Source organism: Lichenostomus cassidix, chromosome 2 (genome assembly GCF_008360975.1).
Source record: "Lichenostomus cassidix isolate B80296 chromosome 2, HeHo_3.0, whole genome shotgun sequence".
Taxonomy (NCBI): Eukaryota; Metazoa; Chordata; class Aves; order Passeriformes; family Meliphagidae; genus Lichenostomus; species Lichenostomus cassidix.
In genome coordinates this window covers 24,135,867-24,154,597 of record NC_139482.1, presented here as the reverse complement: position 1 = coordinate 24,154,597, position 18,731 = coordinate 24,135,867, and the positions used below count along the sequence as shown (strand labels likewise).

The 18,731-nt window shown below is 36.3% G+C and overlaps 2 protein-coding genes across 13 annotated transcripts in view; one reads left to right on the top strand and one right to left on the bottom strand.

Moving 5' to 3' along the window:
* SGCE (sarcoglycan epsilon) overlaps nt 1–4,857 on the top strand; it is a 34,829-nt gene extending 29,972 nt beyond the window's left edge. For 7 of the 11 annotated variants that reach the window (XM_085050747.1, XM_085050745.1, XM_085050741.1 and 4 more), the window contains 2 exons: nt 288–322; nt 2,002–4,857. In XM_085050747.1, coding sequence (XP_084906873.1) covers nt 288–322; nt 2,002–2,052 — 86 coding nt within the window. In that variant the 3' untranslated portion in view covers nt 2,053–4,857. The remainder of the gene's footprint in view (nt 1–287; nt 323–2,001) is intronic. The other 4 variants (XM_085050751.1, XM_085050748.1, XM_085050744.1 and 1 more) reach the window with 3 other exon arrangements.
* Nucleotides 4,858–5,780: 923 nt separating this feature from the next.
* CASD1 (CAS1 domain sialic acid O acetyltransferase 1) overlaps nt 5,781–18,731 on the bottom strand; it is a 28,816-nt gene continuing 15,865 nt past the window's right edge. For both annotated transcript variants that reach the window (XM_085050739.1, XM_085050740.1), the window contains 11 exons: nt 18,440–18,654; nt 17,057–17,482; nt 16,564–16,653; nt 15,877–15,996; nt 14,754–14,910; nt 13,150–13,229; nt 12,199–12,300; nt 10,762–10,902; nt 10,123–10,200; nt 9,106–9,198; nt 5,781–8,079 (listed from right to left, as the gene is read on the bottom strand). In XM_085050739.1, coding sequence (XP_084906865.1) covers nt 7,813–8,079; nt 9,106–9,198; nt 10,123–10,200; nt 10,762–10,902; nt 12,199–12,300; nt 13,150–13,229; nt 14,754–14,910; nt 15,877–15,996; nt 16,564–16,653; nt 17,057–17,482; nt 18,440–18,654 — 1,769 coding nt within the window. In that variant the 3' untranslated portion in view covers nt 5,781–7,812. The remainder of the gene's footprint in view (nt 8,080–9,105; nt 9,199–10,122; nt 10,201–10,761; nt 10,903–12,198; nt 12,301–13,149; nt 13,230–14,753; nt 14,911–15,876; nt 15,997–16,563; nt 16,654–17,056; nt 17,483–18,439; nt 18,655–18,731) is intronic.

Genomic DNA, 18,731 nt, shown 5'->3' with positions numbered 1-18,731 from the left:
AAGGCTGACTGTTTTCTCTACTTAGCATCTCATGTTTGAGATGCCTACAGCCATAGCCATGTGAGAGGGGGTAAGGACTACACAGGGAACAAGTAGAAGCCTAAGTGTAATTTTTAAATATTCAAAGATATATTTAAGCAAAACTCTGGAGAGATACATATGTTTTGAACATAGTTGGGGAACTACAGCTCCAAGCAGAAGATTTATTTTAACGTAGGGGTTACATAAGCAACTCTTTCTTTTCATTGAAAATCCTTCTTCTTCATTACTGCTTTCGGGGATTAAAGGAGAATTTCGTATGACAACATTTCAAAGATTTGAGGCAAGTATATCATAGATGTCTCTGCCCATGTGGATTGTTTTGTTATCTGGAAATTAAAAACACAGGTATAAAAAACTGTGACTGCCGTTCTGGTAGCTTTGCTATTTGTGTGCTTCATTGTACATATGCTGGAAATGGTGGATGGCCTGGCAGTCAGAGCCTTGATCCAGAGCCTCCAGCACTGGTTTGGGTTGACATTTAGCACAGCTCTTCACACTCACTACTGCAGGCATTTAGAGGGCAGAATAAAAGTGTCATACAGTGCTGCTCTTCTACTATGACTGTATTACAAGAATTCCAGTCTGTCTTGCAGCAAATAAGATGCAAAATCACCTGGTAACACTGTACAGTGACAGCAGAGGCAGTTTTTGCAAAGGTATGAAATACAAACTATCACAGGTTTGTCACTTCTGAGTTGCACTGAAAAACTGCCCTAAAATAAGATCTTAAAAATCCTCCTATGTCTGTATTTTATGTAGTACATTATTTTTGTAGAATAGAACTGTTCTTTCATATTCATCGCTGCCTGTGACAAGCTCTCAGAAATCCAGGGGGGTCTGTGGTGGAATGTATTTGGGACAGAGAGTGTTTCCTCTTCTTCCCTTAGTTTATAATGACACTCAGATATCCAGGTGACCCTGCAAGCCCTTCCATGACATGATGGCATGTGCCTCCTGCAGCTTTTCTGAAAGGACATCTATAACTCCTGTTTCCAGAATGTTAAATTTTTAGAAAGTTATGATTTAAAATAAATCATAAGTTTAAAATTCAGGCACTACTAAGAGTTTTTAGTAGCATGAGTACAAACTTAGCAATCAATTTTATTGATCTGTTTAAGTAAGAAACTTAGAGAAACAGAAGACCTGAGGCCAAAAAAACTATAGAACGAGACATTAATTGTTAAATTTTCTTACTTTCCTATAGAAAATTCCCAGTTATATACTCAGGGAATTTAACGTACTATCAGTCACAGCTATGAATAAGAAATTTCTATTTTAAATCTTCAGTAGATCATATTTAGTAATTTGAAGAGCAGACCCTGGATTGTAACTGCTGTCCACTTCAGGAACTATCTGAATCCCCTGTAAGGAATGGTTTTATTTCAACCTTATATAAAAAGGCAGATTTAATAGCTGACATAATGCTTGACTATTTCACAAAGTTAATTGGGAAAGAATTGTGTGAAAGGTGACCACTCACATCTAATGTTTGTATTACACTGATGAAAATTGCTACTGGTCTCCAATATCAAATTATACATTAAGTTTTATAATTGTCTCTCTGTCAGTAGGCAGAATTCACAAGGACCTATTAAGGTGCCTATATGAAAAATCTTATAGGGTATTCCTGTAATGTGAAAGACTAAATACTGCATGTACACCATATACTACCTTTTCTGTTTTGTGCCTCAGCCTCCCTATGAAGTCTGTTAGATCCCAAATAGAAAGATAAATTCCCAGTTAAGCAATCTCTTCCCAGCCCTCTCCCTTCCCAGAAGAATGCTTTGTCATGTATATGTTGTCTTTTGATGCAGGTTGTACTTGTAGTGTTTCTCCAATGTGGTTGTCGATAAAGGAATAATAAATACTATTTATGTGCTGTGCTCACACTTGACAGTTCAGTATTGTTCAAGAATCATGTGCCACTGATGGATTATATAAATTCTCATCTATTTGCAGGTAAATGGTATTCCTGAGGAAAGAAAACTAACAGAAGCAATGAATTTATAATCAAAGAAGGCAACAGATTGTCTCACTTCCTTATTTGTTCTGGTCGATGCATGAGTTTTTCTGGTGTATATTGTGCATGCCCACATATTATGATGCTTTCAGTGCCAGGAGTACAATCACTTCCATATAACTGATGTACTGTATCCTTTTGTACTTTGGACATTTTTGACAATTTGTAAACACTGATAACTTTTTATATTTGTTACATTCAGAAAGTAATCTTTAATGTATATATATACATATATATATATATGTATATATGTGTGTATATATATATATATATGTGTGTATATATATATATGTATTAATAAATATCAAGCTTTATTCTGTCTTGTGATCTCTCCTGAAAGTTTTAACAGGGAAATCAAAACTTCAGAGATTCAAAGGATTTCAGGCTGTTCAATGGGATGATATAATTGCCTGACATTTGCACAGGAAAAGCAGTAGTGTACAAGCATGAAAACCTGTGCAACATGATGAGGTTCAGAAATAGTATTGCACATATATTAGGTATTAATTTTTTAGAGATTTTCAAATATAATAAGCAAAGTTATTTTTAAAAAATAAATAAATAACCCCCAAAGAAAATGACTAAAACTACACATGATGAAAATCGGATTTCTGTTCTTTTACCAGATATTTATGCTATTTGAAAACTTGTAAGCAATAAAACATTTAAAATCTGTCCATTCATTCATCTGGTTATGTTGGAAGAAACTATTACAAACTATTGTAGGCAAAAATTAATGTCTGCAAATGAACAAGGGTTAATTTTGTTACAGTGTTCAGGGACTAACTCTTTAAAAACACTCTCTAAAATTTTTTTTGTGATATTCCCAATATGCTGTTTATTTTTTATATCCTCCATATTATTTTTCTTTTTGGAGCACAAACTGTTGCAGAAGAACTAGGTATCCAATAAACCACAGATTGTATTTTCACATTTTGAAAAGGGCTTAATTAAAGTCATACTTTGCTGAGAGGTAGTTTCTTTGAGAGGCATTTGTCCATGCAGCTGAAAGCTTAATAATACAGACTTTACTAAAAGGATCTGAACTGGGTTTTCCATATTTCTCAATAGACAATTCAGCTCCTGACACTTTTCCCAAGATTTTAAATTAATTTCTGATACTTATTTAAATCTTCAAATACAGCATAACACAGGACTTCAGCTGTAACAGCTGACACCAACAGTTCTTGGGGTTTTACCTCAAAGCATTGTACTGTTTTAAGCTGACACTTACGCTTTGTCTTTTTCTCTGCAATATTTTCTCTTTCAGAAGCTGTATGTTCATCAGGACATTGCATTGTAAGCAGAAAACTGCGTCTGCTTTAAAATTGCTAAATGCTGGCTGCATTTCCTTAGCTGAGGTTCCTGAAGTCTCTGCTAAGAGAAATTTAAGTAATTTTGGGATTTAAGAATGAGGATAAAAGGAATCTGTAAGATGAGGTCATTTTGTAAAAAGACCAAAGTAGTTGCTCTTGGTTTTAGTGTGTTTTGGTTTGTTTTCATTTTTGGTTTTTTTTCTTTTTACAGTTATGACCCTGTTCTGTCAAAACACAGAACCTTAATTTACATTAATTTTTAGGCAAACAATGATGTGTTTGTAGGCTCGGACCTGAATGCATGATCTCAGCAGATAGAACAATCCTGAGCTGCTTTTTAGACAAATTTCGTGGAACAAGTATTATAACTATGGCAGCAAAATATATAAGCAGTGCTCAGTACGTGGTACCTACTTGTATATTGTCAAACCTTCGGCGTCAGTTTGCAAAGCTGCCCTGCATGCTCAGCACAGCCCACAGGCCGTGGCAGCAAATCCTGCTGGTGGTGGTTAGACAAGGAGAGGTAGCTCGAGCTATAGGCATCCAAGTTGAAAAATTAAAGGCAGTTTCTGGAACAGCTGGAATAAAGAGCCATTCCTACTCACTTTTCAAGGGGCATCCATCACGCCTTTCTACCTCATCCAAAAGATACCAGGGAAGAGACCTCACCAGTCAATCAGCCTCCTCAGAGACAGCCCCCCTTTTCAGCAGCTTGGATGGTTATCAGTGAAAAGTGAGTTACAAAACTGCACGGAGGTTTATAGTAAATTAAACATTTACCTCTTTGACCCAAGCTGTAAAAAAATTCAAGTACAATCAGCATTTGGCTTCTATTACTTTATACTGCTATTTTCAAATGTATCAGGTGTCAGTGTTTCGAAACCGAAATGAATGGAATGGATTTTAAATAATGATTTTTAATGCAATGTAAGACTAAACTTTGTAAATAATACTGGGTTTGGATCATAATAACAGTTTCTGATAACTCCAGGATGACATGACAATCAATGGATCTACCAGTTGAGCTGCTTCCACCTTATTTCTATTAATGTAACAGTGCCAATATATTTAAGGAAATAAACTGTTACATACATGCCTAAAGAATCAGTTTGTAGCAGTGGAGGCTCCACCTATTTTGGAAAGAATCTAATGATGTAGGTCACTCGGGTATTAAGAATACCTGAACTGTTTTATGAATGAAAGCGGTTTTATGAATGAGGTAAGTTTAATAACAAATTATTTATTTTTACTTATTAAAACAATTACTCTGAAAGCATAGATTTATAAAGCTGGTTAAAGACACTTAATGGCTAAAGAATTAGTAATAATTAAGACTGTAAATTCACAGCCTCTTTTAACATTGTATGATGGCAATATGAATTGATATTGTATTAAGTTGCAGCCAAACTAAGTAGAAAGCCCTACAGCTGTCTTTGTACATATACAAAATGTATACTCTAATAAATAGGAAAACGCAAAGTAGTGAAGTTGTTGCCTGGTTATTTTACAAAAGGGTGCCTCAACATTGTTGCAGCTGTAGTGTTACAGACACAATTCTGCATGGGCAGGGTTTGAGAACTGGGGCGGAGCTGATTGTGCAGGATTTGTTTAACTGGGGGCAATGCGTAAATACATGTCCTAACTGGAAAGGATGGAGAGGATTTGCAGCACTTCATATCTAATGTGGGCACCTGAACTATGTATCTCCCTGATTATAAAATCAGGAGCTTTGGGGATCACAGAATCTCAGAATAAGCTGAGTTGGAAGGGACCCATCAAGATCATCGAGTCCAAATCCCAGCCCTGCACAGCACCATCCCCAAGAGTCACACCCTGTATCCAAACACTTCTTGAACTCTGACAGGCTTGGTGCTGTGACCACTGCCCTGGGAAGCCTGTTCTCTGGGTGGAGAGCCTTTTCCTGATATCCAGCCTGAACCTCCTGACACAACTTTAGGCCATTCCGTTGCATCTTGTCACTGGTCACAAGATTAAAGAGATTGATACTTCCTTTGCTTAAGGAGCCTCTTCTGTTGAGAGTGGGACTGAAGTAGCTCAAGTAAAATCTAAATTCCTCAACTCATGCAAATCTTAAAAGATGGGTTTGGTTTCTTGCTGTTGCCAGACCAAAGAAAAGCCGAGTCAGTTCCTCTGCTTTCCTGCGGATCTCTGCTGCAGAGTTCCTGGCAGGGCTAAGTATCCAAGGCCTCTGCTGCAGAGCTCTGCTGAGGGCCCCCGAGCTCTGGGCTGGCTTTGGCTGCTGGAGCTGTAATTTCATCAGGGCAGGGACTGTGATTCACTGCATTGCATCCGCCATCGTTTGTGATACAGTGAACTGCAGCACACCTACAGTCAAGCAATAGAAAGTTGTTACTTAAATGATGTTGCTCTCATTACAAAAATAAGTATCCACAGCACATTTATTTAATGTTTAAATTACTTCATATTTTTACATAACCTGAAAAGAAAATATATTTATCCCACATACAGTAATAGTAAACAAGTGCATTATTTCAAACATTAAAAATAAATCTTTTAACCAAGTCTGTACAACAGATAAATAGAATTATATCTACAATACTTAAGTTGTGAAGAACAAAACAAAAATTATCCCTCAAGCTCACAGTTCCCTGTTGCTCATAATACTGGCATAGATGAAGGTTATGCTTGCTCTCCCTCACTACGGTGTCCACCTACACCCCTGCCTTCAGTCACTAAAATGTATTGATCGAGGAGGTGAAATTCCCAAGCATTGGAAGTAATATGCACACAGGACAAACAGCTGAGTATCTTTCCAGTATCTTGCTAACAGCTGGCAGGCTTAGTAAAACTATTGAATGTGGGGCAAGTGAATTACTTATTTTTTTGTTTTTTATGATGAATGACTGCTCACTCTTTAAAAGTAACTGTTCTCCACCACAAGAAAAAGATCCCAAAAAAAACAACAACAAGCCACCATTATTTTCACAAATTTGTTTTGCACTCATTCCTGGCTGCAAGATTGAATTCAGTGTTTTACCTGGGATAAGACCAAAACCATGCATGGTGACAGTATATGTGGTACAAATTAGGATTCATGTTGTTTATAATCATACATAATTGCACATAGGCTTGGAAAACAATATTGTGCTCATGTTTTTGACTGCTAACAAATAATCAGGAGAATAAAATGAAAAAGCAACTAGAGGTCAAACTATCACTTGAACCAAACCCACAATCAATCAAGAAATGTCCACAACTTCACCGATAAGTAGAATGTAAACAACAGCTTGTCACTGCCACACAGGACTATTTCTTTCAATTATAGGGTTTTTACTAAAGGAAAAAATAATAAGGATTGAGCACTGCTGAAAAGGATGGGAAAAAAGTTTTCTCCAAACAGCTCAAATCTCATTTCACTTGTAATTCTGAGACTCAGCCATCTGCATGCATCAAAGATGACCACTGACTCCCTCCTCCTCATGATACCAACAGACTGATTTATATCCTTTTAAATGAAAATATTTTTACAGCATAGAATATGGCACCAGTTCCCTAATGTGACCTAATTCAAGGTCACCTACAAACTCAGGGATGGGTTCACCGTTCCCCTAAGGTCTGATGGAGTGGATATGATGGGGTTCCATATGACTGGAAATGGTTGGAGGGTCTTCTAAAAATTTTTTATCTTCAACTGAGTCTCTGAAAATTATTCATCCATTTGTTCACTGGGGTTGTAGACAGAACTACACATAGTTAAATGAGTTAGTGGAAAACTTATGAAAAAGAAACAATTTTAGGAAAAAACCCCAAATTTTCTTTATAAAAAATTTCATCTCAGAATTCACCGTATTTGCTGAACACATCCTAAATTTCTAAAAAAAACCCTCATAAAATATTATGTAAACTTGTATATAATCTTCAATCACTGAATTGATGATTACTTTTTATTTCCACATATAAAGGGTTTCATATGACATGTACTACTATTTCCACCCAAACCACTAATTTCTAACCAGCAAATTCCACTTTGTTCCAAGAAATGCCCTGGTTTCACTGTATCAGCTCCAGTGGTGTTCCAAAGGCTCCCAGGTGTGCTCGGTTTGTTCCTTGCCCAGAAGGATGCTCAGAACAGCCTTGGCATCAGCTCACCCAGTGCCAGCTGAATTCTGTGATATGCCCATGATATTGCTCAACCACTGCACTTCTTCATGTCTTGTTTCAACAGATATGTAAACAGAAACAAACATCCAGTAGAAAAGACTTGTTTTCACATGCAATTCTGTACAGTGCACTCTTGTTTCTCAGATTACTTGAGAAGGCTATTTCCACACAAAATATGTACATTTCCACTATATACATTTTCCACACGCTTAATTTAAATGTCTTCTTGTACCTCCAGTTGAGAATTTTTGTTCAGGCAGACACAAAGTAAACCTGAAGAAAGTTTCCAAGTTAATGCCTTGACTGATCTTGCATTGCTGAGAAGAAGTGTAGTCCAGAAAAAAATCCAGCTATGCATAGCAACCTTTTCAGCAGAGTTGAGTTATCTTTAGGAACCACAATCTGTGCTAGATCGTTAGTGATCTGAGAAATCTCATGTGCCACGCACACAAATATAAAAGTGCTGACAAGAACATTAAACATTGGATATCCAGGAATGAGCACCAAGATCCCCTTTGTGTCTGCTGCCAGCCAAATATGGTATTGGCAAATGAAAAGCTAAAAGAAAGAAAGAATGTGTTTAACAATACTTATATATGTAAATATTTTAACTTATGCAAAACCATATAATTATTACTATTGCATCAACTGACACACTTCTGCTTAAGTTAGAAGCTGTTTTCCACATATCTTTGCTACAAAACAAAACTATGAGCTTGTTAAAACACACAGTGAAATGGGTTTTCTTGGCCCTTAACCAAGTACGGCTCAGGGGAGCATTGGATACATTCTATCAGAGCCAGGAAGAATCTGCCTCCCTCAGTTACTGTCTCTCTGGTGAGGGTCTGAACTGACATGCCTGCAATAAGAGAGAATGCTTCAACTGCCAATGAATGCACAGCTCCCTGGAGTTGCTCAGCACCTAAAGTTCACCAGGAACTGGAAGAGCGAAATGTGATCCTTTAAAGAACCCACAAAATCCTGGGCTCCATATACACTGCATTGCACTGAGCTTCTCCTATAAATATATTTTAGTAATACAATAACATTTCACATTTAGTATCACTAAACAGCAAATAAAATGGGAAGCAAGATAATTCCTGCTGTTTCAAAATATACACTCAGTGGAACAAGGTGACATTTGCATTAAGAAGGGGTTTATTTGTAATGTTACATTTCTTCATTAGTCACAAAAAGCATTCAAGGGCAAATACATTTATAAGTGTACTTACACTATTAAGTACAATTCATGCTAATTCTTCAACTGGCCTAAATTTTTATCTTCCAACTACACAAACCCCTCATAGCATACTGCAGCATTTAATCCCCACTCTAACAATCTTAAATCACCCTGTCCCCTAAAACAGCACAAGAATTGAGGTTGGTACTGTGAGACTGCTATTTCAGACATGATTTTTAAATGTAACAAAAGCTATAATACCAAAAGAGGTCATACACGACAGCATGGTATTTAGTAAGCCAATAAATATTTTCTTTATTTATGGGTTATACTCCAATCTAGACAAGAACACCACCTTACAGTCCTAAGTTTTAATTCACTGTACTTCCGCTCATTCTACTTACCTCTAAAGAAATTTTGCCAAACCAGGCGAAGAATGAGCTGTACACAGATCGGACATATCCAGGAATGTTCCTGATGAGGATGAAAGCTAAAATCTTTTTTTTTTTTAAAGTAAAACAAAAAAAGTGACTGTGAATGACAAGGTGTACCCATTTTCACTAAGTGAAGTGCATCATGCATTAGAATTTCTTTAAAAGCTAATAAAAATATAAACGAAACAAAAATTAAGTTTATACTTAATAAAGTAGGTATTGAAATGAAAAATATTTTACACACATCCTTACAGCATAGCAGGTCACACATCTCCAATAGAATCATGGCCTTGATGCTGACAGGTGTTACTAGATGCTTACTAGGTCACAAAACATGTTATACCAAACGAAGGTGGCCACAAATCTGAATTAACCCTCAATATTTAAAGAGAGGATGTCAAGATGGACAAATTAATATCAAAAACCTAAGTCCCACATGCTGCCCCTCAAGAGAGCAGGAATTATTGAGAAAAGAAACAGGGCACAGAATGAAACAGCTGTGGTCTAGTAGGGCAGGGAACACAGGAAGGGGAAAATCTAAATTTAAGAAAACCACATGCATGGCCCCGTGGCCCAGCTCTTCTCTGCTGAAAAGTGACTAAAGGGTCCCAGAGGTTGCTTTCTACACTAATACCTCCCAAAAACTCATGCATTTCTGCACCTTTCTTCTCTTCCATAGCTTTCTTCTTTTCCACTGCTATGCAAATAGTCAAAAGTTGGATTTGGACCTAAATGGTACATATGAAACCTACACTAAAGGCATCCAGATAAATCAAAAGCACAATCACAGTGTGCAATTTCAGTGCTTAAAGGCAATGGAAAGCTGACCAATGTTGTTAAACTCTTTTTCACTTTCAGACATGAGAATGAAGCTCAGTATCTGACATTCCATGCTAAAGCACAAATATATTTAAAAACAAATTTTTCAGAAGCCTTAATAAGAACTGACTAGATACTATCACTGTGCTGAAAAGCACTAATAATTACCTGCACCACAGAAACAGAAGGATGTAGCTCATTGCACTCTGTCTTGTTCTTACAGCTACTAGCCCAAATAGAGTAGGTCTAAAAGATATTAAAAAATTAGTCTGTGCAGAAATTATATGTAACATTTAGAAATGATACAAGGGTATGATATTTTCAACTGCTTTACCATTAGCTGGTTTACTAAGATGAAAACTAAGAGAAACATGACAATGAACATTAAGAGAAAAAAATGACGTGACTTAAGCTTTGTGTTTGTCTCAAATTCTTCTTTGCAACTGATGAATACTTATCTGATGAATACTTACTAATATAACTTTTTTCATCAAAAATAGACAAGCAAAAGTGTGGAGATAAGAGCTGTATTATCTACCATATCATTTTTATGATCTCATTTTCTTTAAAGCTTTGCAATGAACTGAAAGAGTAACAAAGTTTTCACCTACAGCTGACTGAACAGAAAAATATTTTCATGAGTAGATAGGTAGGACTGTACAGAAAAACACAGCTGAAATATCTCCAGATCAAGATTTGATTTTTTAAGGTTTGTAGATAAACGATATTGACTGAACAAGAACTTCAGTAATCTTATTTTTCAGATATTTTCAAACCTGAATATACTAGGTTATAATAGATACTTACTAAAAAAGACACAATTGAAATAAATAATAAAACATTTGAAACTCTGTTGGAGAAAAGAGGATCTCCTTTTCCTTCTGATATCATCTGACTTTTCTGCAATGCCAGATAAATAAAAGCAAACAGCATCCCGTGAAAAACCACCTGTAAAAGACAAACAGAATGCAATATTTCATGGCTTTTACAAGTACTTCAGGTATAAACTCTTAATAGAAATGCTATCTATAATAGATAAACTATTCTTAAAGCTATGTTTCAAAAGGTCCTTTCCCAGATTTACTAAAGCAAACAAAAGTAGACTTTCTCTAAGAAGTAGTCATAAACTGCATTTTTAACTCCACTCAAAACATACAAATAAAGAACTTTTACTAATGCTTCAGAGAGCATTAAAGACAAGACAATGAAAACTCAAGAAGCTTTCAAGTACCTAATATCTCCTCTGCAAGCTACACCAGTGTTGAAAAAGGCTTTCTCCAGGGAAAAACCACAAGTCTGGCTTTCTCCCAAGCTGGCAGGTGAAAACATTCAAGAAGCAGGAAAAGTGTTTCTCTCTCTCACAGACACAATTCTTCAAAAGAGTGTTTTACAATCTTATGCCAAGTTCTCACTAGCTGGCAACACGAGGCTGTCTCAGGTCCATGCAGTGCTTGTCCTCTGTGTTTATTTTGTGTTTTGCTCTTCAGCAGCAGCACACAACCCACACTGCCCACAGCAGCAAAGCTGCAAGTGTGGGACTGCAGGCAGGGTGTGCTGCTGCTGGGGCAGCCCCAGGCATGACAGCGCTGGGCAAGCCAGACTTCACCTCCTGGAGAGCCCAGGGGGAGACACGAGTGATTGATCCCATTAAGGGCAAGTTCAACACATAAATGCTTCTGTCTTAGAAACTCCACCTACCTTTGCCAAGAAGGAAAGAAAAAAAGACCAATGTCTCCCTGTTCTATTTCCCTGCATTGTAGGGTCAGTAACTGGGAAGAAAGCACTTTCCTACTGGAAAACCATTCAAAAATATGTGCAAGAATAGTCTTGTTTGGGGTGCCAAGACCCTGATTTTAATATTTTGAAGGTTACCTTAAAAGAAATATATCCTTAATTGATATAACTTTCAAAAGGTATTATTAAGAAAGCTAGCACAGTAATTTTCCATGTATTTCAACAACCTGAAATGCTACAGGTGTTAAATTTTCATGGTAAAATTTTTGAGGAAAGACAGATCTAGGATACTTCATTTTTTAAATCCAAAAACAAATAAATAAACCTCCATCTTTTAAGCAAGGCTTTGATAGACAATTGCAGAACCTAAAGTGGGTGCAGCTTAGTCTTTTATTAAACACACCAGGGCAAACTCCTGTTTTCTCTGGAGGAAAGAAAAACCCTCCCTCTTCCCACGAATTAAAACATACACTTAAAAGATCAGTATAAATTTATGCAAATATTACATACATAGCGATCCAGCTTCCACCTAAACCACCATTCATAGACATTCCCATTTAGTTCAAAACACTTGGACAGTGGCCAAAATGAAAATATCTTCTCAAATGCACCCTGCAAAAGAGAAACATAGCAAAGGCATGAACACTTATGTCAACTGTATTTACTAAATTTAAATCAATAACATGTTTCATATTATTCTATCCTTATTTCACTAGCTACAGGGCATTAAAAAAATAACAGGATTCTTTAGAAGCCTTTTCCTCCCCCCCTGCCCCCAAAATAAAGAAAAAAAGAAAAGAAAACAGAATTTTTTTTCACATGGGAGAGAGTTACAGTTTTGTCTCCCCTTAAGGTATTGCATGCCTTCCATTTTGTACTGCTGGCTCAAAGAGAGAGATCCACTGACAGGCTGGGATAAGGAATACACACCTGACAGCAGACTACAGTTCAACAGGCTGAAAATCAGTGAGGGATTAAACCCACACAACCCCCTGTAAGATCCTGGAGTGACAAAATGCCCTGACTTCTGTCAGCTGTACTTACAGCATGCAGAGAGTCACTAATTTAGCCTGAGAACCAATTTTTGATGAGGTATCAAAGCCAAAACTACATTTCTAAGAGACACAGAACTTCATTATCATGCCGGCAAAACCCAGTAATTCTAAGCACATCAAAAACCTCACCCCAAAACCAAAGCATATGCCTTTGTATTTACTACATTCTCAAACGTAAATTGAAAATATGTCAAACACAACAAACCAATGAGTAAGATATAAAATTGTGGGGTTTTCCAGCACCCACACCAATACAAATATGAAAAGAAATCAAAAGGTTCCTTTTTTTGTCTTCTGTATTTATGATACTGGAGAAATATACAAGTTATGAACACATTAAAAAGTAGACACAGGTAATAATATACTCTTAGGTCATTCAGGATAAATATAGCCAGGATTTACAAACCTGAGAATATGACAGAAAATATATACATGTCAGCAAGAAAATCAGCTTCAGCAGTAAACCAAAGTGCCATAGGCAGTTCCCTGAGGAAGAAATAAATTAATCATTATACTGTCATTAATTTTTCAGTAGCAAACCCCAGGACACATTAAATAGTAATTGCCAATTGTTTAGTGTAGCTATGCTTTGTAATAGATCCATTCATAAATAAATGTTCAAATGTTCCCAGCAATATTTTATCACTATCTACACTTAAATTTTACTTTAAGACATTAAAATGAAAATTCACAGCAATTAACAACCTATTAAGCCTAAACTAAGGCTTATGTCTAAGACAGGGACAACATACATAAAGAAGAGAGTTTAGGTGTTCAAACAGAAACACTATTTTAAAACCTCTGCTTTCCCAAACACTCTGCACAGGCAGTCCTTATTCTAGGAGAATGTGAATAAATATATACGTAAAAATGCCCAGCTTTTGTCATGTGAAACAAACAGAGCAAATATTATTAAACTCTGGGATACCAGTTTTACTCCAAAGTTCAACTGCAGGTCATTATGGACAAGTATCTTGTTACAACAAGCCTGAGAAACTACTCCTCAAAGGTGTCGATTGATGATAAGCTCTACCAAAGCCTCATCAATGCAACAGAGATCATCTGCCCCTCCTGCCATATATACTGGCAGCTGTAAACAGGGTCACTGAAAGTTGTCACTGAAAGATTTTCTAGTTTCACAGTACAGTATTGCTCCGAAGCACAAAAGAGTAATTTCTTTGCTTCTGGAAGAGAAGTGCCTTTGTAGAAAAAAAACCCCAAAATTGAAGATATGTGCCTTTGAGATACCTTGTAAAACTACTCTTTAAGAGTACTTTTACAGCATCTATTCCTAGTATATATTTGCTATATTTCATTGTCCTATCTGCAGGCTATAAAATGGGGATATTCCTCCATCAATAGGGAATGAGGATTTAAGGCTTTAAAGGTTTTAATTTAGGTGAATTAAATAATGAGCATTTACCACATGCTTTACAGCTTTTCAATGAACTGCAATGCAAAAAATAAACTGGGATTTCACTTCAGTTTTTATTTAAAATATTTATATCAAAAGACATACTTCTGATAGCTCCCTTAATCTAAGATACTAGGATAGCAAGGCCCATGTTCTTGTTTGGCCAGCTAAGGCAGAATTGGTGCTCAAGATGGACAGACACATTGGCAACACAGAATGGGAAAGTCTAAACACTCCCTGCTCACACTGTACCCATGAGCACACAACAGACACTGTTTCAGCAAGCACAGACAATGCAACCTATGGTTTTCATTTCCATTCAGTAATATCACAATTCTTGGTAAAACACATTTCTAATGATCAAAACCTATTAAAAGTATTCTAATCTGACTGTAACCACAGGCAGAGTTTAGTTATCAGCTGTTGCATTTTTCAAATACCTAATTCATCTATGACAAATTGTATTTCTGTGAGCAGCTGTTTAACATATTTTGACTAACAAAGAAACTGAGATCTACTAACAATGCTGGTTTTGTATCATTATCATTTTAGTAACATGCAAATATTTTATAACAGAAAGAAAAAAAAAATCTTACCATTTGCTTTCTTCTGGACAATCTGAGGCCATACAGCTAAGGTGGCATAAATGATCATAAACCAGACAGTGACTAATGGCACAAAGTAGTAGAACTGGTAAGGACGGTCCATCACTATGCACAGTACCACAACCAAGAAATTGAGACGAAATAAAACCTGGGGAGTGTCAGAGGAGAGAAGACAGAGGATATATAAACTGAGAGAAATGAGGGCATGTTCCTTCAGCACTACACAAAAATATCTGTGTATTTTACTCCTCACAGGATGACTGTATCTCAGTTGAAACACGGATAAAGCAGTACAGGGAACATCACCAGAGCAATGTAAGACTGAAGGCTGATTATGTGGTTCTGGGCCTGTCCTACCCTGGCCTGCTTGGGTAGAGACTGCAATGAAAATAAGGTTAACCAGGACTGACTATTTTCCAGGCTGGGGACCAAGTATTCTGGTTGCTGGATGCTGTTAATGTTTCTGTTTTCTCGTGCCCCACAGCTACCTAGGCTAGCTCAATTAATGCCAGGGTAATGCCATTACTAGTGCTGCGATTAGGCTGTAAACAATATGTTTAATAAGCACAATGACTGAGTTACAGGACAATGTGAGATTTAGCAGCAACAAAAGACACACACAAGAAAAAAAATTTAAACTACTACAGCACATGCTGCAAAACCTGTGAGGGAAGCCACAAAACCAGGTATGTTCTCCAGTAATGTTACAGTGTGAAAATTATTTTTCTTTATTAATTGATGTAAGCTCCAATACACTATCTTTGGAAGCCTGCCTGGCTCATTACTTATGTAGTGCTATATATTATAAATTGCTGCTACAATGGAAACTCCATTTCTATTTATCACAAAATATTTGTCTTGATATTTTAGAGTGTACATACTTGCATTACTTGCATACTTGCATACTTGCAAGTATCATTTATATGTTTAGGTTAGTATTAGATAAACACTACTGATTGAACAGATCAGATTACATAGATGCAACAGGCATTTTTATTGTTTAAACCTTGGTTAAGTGATCTGATATCACATTATTTAGAGGGTAAGTATGTATTATGGATATTTTGCTATCTGAACAAATTTATTTATAAAAATAGTAGGCAGATATTCTTACCTGACACACTCTGTATACACCAAAGTCCCCTTTTATCCAAAAATATGAGAAGTGCCCATAACCTGTTTGAAACAGATATGCAGCAACCAGAACCCGAATGTGCATGTATACAGGCAAAAACTGTTGAGAAAAATAAAGTACCTTTTATAAATCACCATGTAAATGTTTTTGGCTTTCCTTTCCCCCCTGTTTTATGCTATTTCTGCATTGCAATAAATCAGATTTAACAAAGAAAAGAAAGACTATGGTACATTTCCCTGTTTCTTGCTAAGCTCTTTTGGTGTCCTAACCTCTGATGTGATAATCAATTTATTCTATTTATTGCTCTACACTTTCCATATTCTATTACTAGTTATGAAAGACTTAAGAAGGGCTCTTTGAAAGCTCACCTTCAGCAGTTTCAAGCTCCTAGCATTTAAAAATAAGATCATGTAATATTCTACACAAAGGAAACAAATACTTTTTTTTCACTGGTCAAGTAATGTATATAATGTTTTCATCAATCAAATCCACACTTTGAAAAATTAACTGCTAATACCATGTTTAAAACTTCTGAAAAAATAGCATTGCTTATTCATTCTATTTAGTTCTAATACCCATTTACACCACCTTTCTTTTGAAATAACATACCCAAATTGCATTCCCACTAAAAAAAAAAAAAAGAAAAAAAAAATTTAAATCACTTACAGTGCTTGCTCCAGAGATATGATAAATCAAAATAACAAGTTGCATCCAGCCCTTCCATTCATCAGTCTGCTCTCTATTTAACACTTTAGTCTAATGCAAAACAAAACAAGAGTGTTGCTATTCCAAAAAGAACAACGAACATCTACAAAATGATGAGAAAAAGTTCAAAACAATAAACCACTTTACGGGTAAATGGGTCTCAGCTGTAAAGGTCTTGTCTAGTGGACACAGATTTATCATGATCTACACTCTCTTAGCTGAGCTCTGACCAATTCCAGTTTGAAAGAGTGAGAATGACTGAAGTGGTCACATCCATATGGCTTCAAAAAGCCTTTGCATCTAATTCTATGCAAACGTTATACTGTTTGAGAGGGCATTTTTGCAGATGAGTTATACTGACATTGGAAAATTAACTTTGAATACTTAGCAATTGGTTATTTTACATACAAATTGGGAAAAAACATTTTAATAGGGATGTCAAGGTGATCATTACCTCTTTGGTGTTTTCAGTGTAAAATACCCCCAAAACCAAGATATAGACGATTGGTATGAAGAAAGATGAATGTGTGTAAAATTTATTTTCCTTCATGAAAAGGTCTGCTCGGTCACATAGATAAAAATAGGTCATGATTAGACCAAGTTTGCAAAAGCAGTGTAAGAGCATCTCCAAAGTAGAAACATTAGGTGTGCTGATGGCAGGCTTCTTCTCCTCTCCACTTTCCAAATCAGTGCATGATTTGTTCTTCCGATAATTATTCCGATGAATTAAGCTGATAATTAAATATCCAATAATGGACAAAGTAAAGAAACAGAAAGCTATCTTCTGTATCAGAGTGAGAGGAGGCTGAGGCTGGCAGCAGGAGCCATCAATGGGCTTCATTATTTTATTGCAGTAGACATTCATAAGAATCATTGCATTCTGTCAGAAAAAAAGCAGGTTTGTTAATTAATTTCTAATTTAAAAGTTAACATTTTCATCAAAAGAAATTTTCTTCTGCACTGTACACTGACATAAAACATGCAATTCTCCCTTATTAAAAAGACAGAATCTCCCAGCCCCACCATATATGCAGTTGTATTCAATAGTCCAGTCAAAACACCTCTTCCAAACAAGAAATACTTGAGCTCCTAGAGGTAGAGCAAAATCGCCTAATCTTAGAACAGGAGGCTTCTCTCTACTGGCTATAGATCGTCTATAAATGAAAAATGCCTCACAAACCTGGCTGCTAAAAAGACACAATAGTGCAAGTCTCTAAAACATCACAGTGAGACTGAAACATGCGGTGAGATGACATTAATTCATCCAGTACTTTAAAGCAACTGAAACCTGCAAAGGAGTGAAACCAAAAGTGACATAATGGGACAGCTCTTTCACAAGAAGGGCAGACCGAGAAGCTCAGAGGGGCCCACTGCATGCACATATATATTGGTTAGTAAAAGAGAAAAAAATAAAGTCAGAGGCACTCCATGCAATCAGGGAGGTTTATAGTGTGTGTTATCTTCTTCATACTCCTTACGAACCCAAATTTTCTGGACACATAGGGGAAAAGTTAAGACTTACTTCTTAGCACTGCTTTACAAGTCATTACCACCTTAACTCATTCATACGCATGAAAGCATGAAGTTTGCACTCAGGATCTAAGAGATCTAGTGGATGAACAGCTATTTTAAAATAGTTATGCAGTAATGTGTTTGCTATTATGTTTTCTTTATATGCCTATAAAACTGACTGCACTCCCACCTACAGGGGTTTTCTGAACAAAATTCCCCGATGAATGAGGTCCTCATTACATTTCTACTGTTTGCAATTTCAGAACATTCACTTCTTGTTTTACTATTAATACTTTTAATGTTGACCAGTGACAAAAACACTTACCATATCTCTGCTTGATTCAGGGAGATGTAGGCCATCTGCTGACTTCATGATAGTTTCTTGTGCTATCAATTTAGATACACTGAACACTTTAACTTTAGCTTTGGAATTTCGGGAGCTGCTGTTCAGAATACGAACAGCTGCTTCATTATAAGCATCTATTTTCTCATTAGTGATCATTTTCCGACTTTCACTCAGCATATCTTCATAAACAGGATCTGAATTTGAAAGGACAAAGAATGACCACGTTAATCTTCTACTTGTCAAAGAGTTGCCTAACTCAAGTTGCACGGGT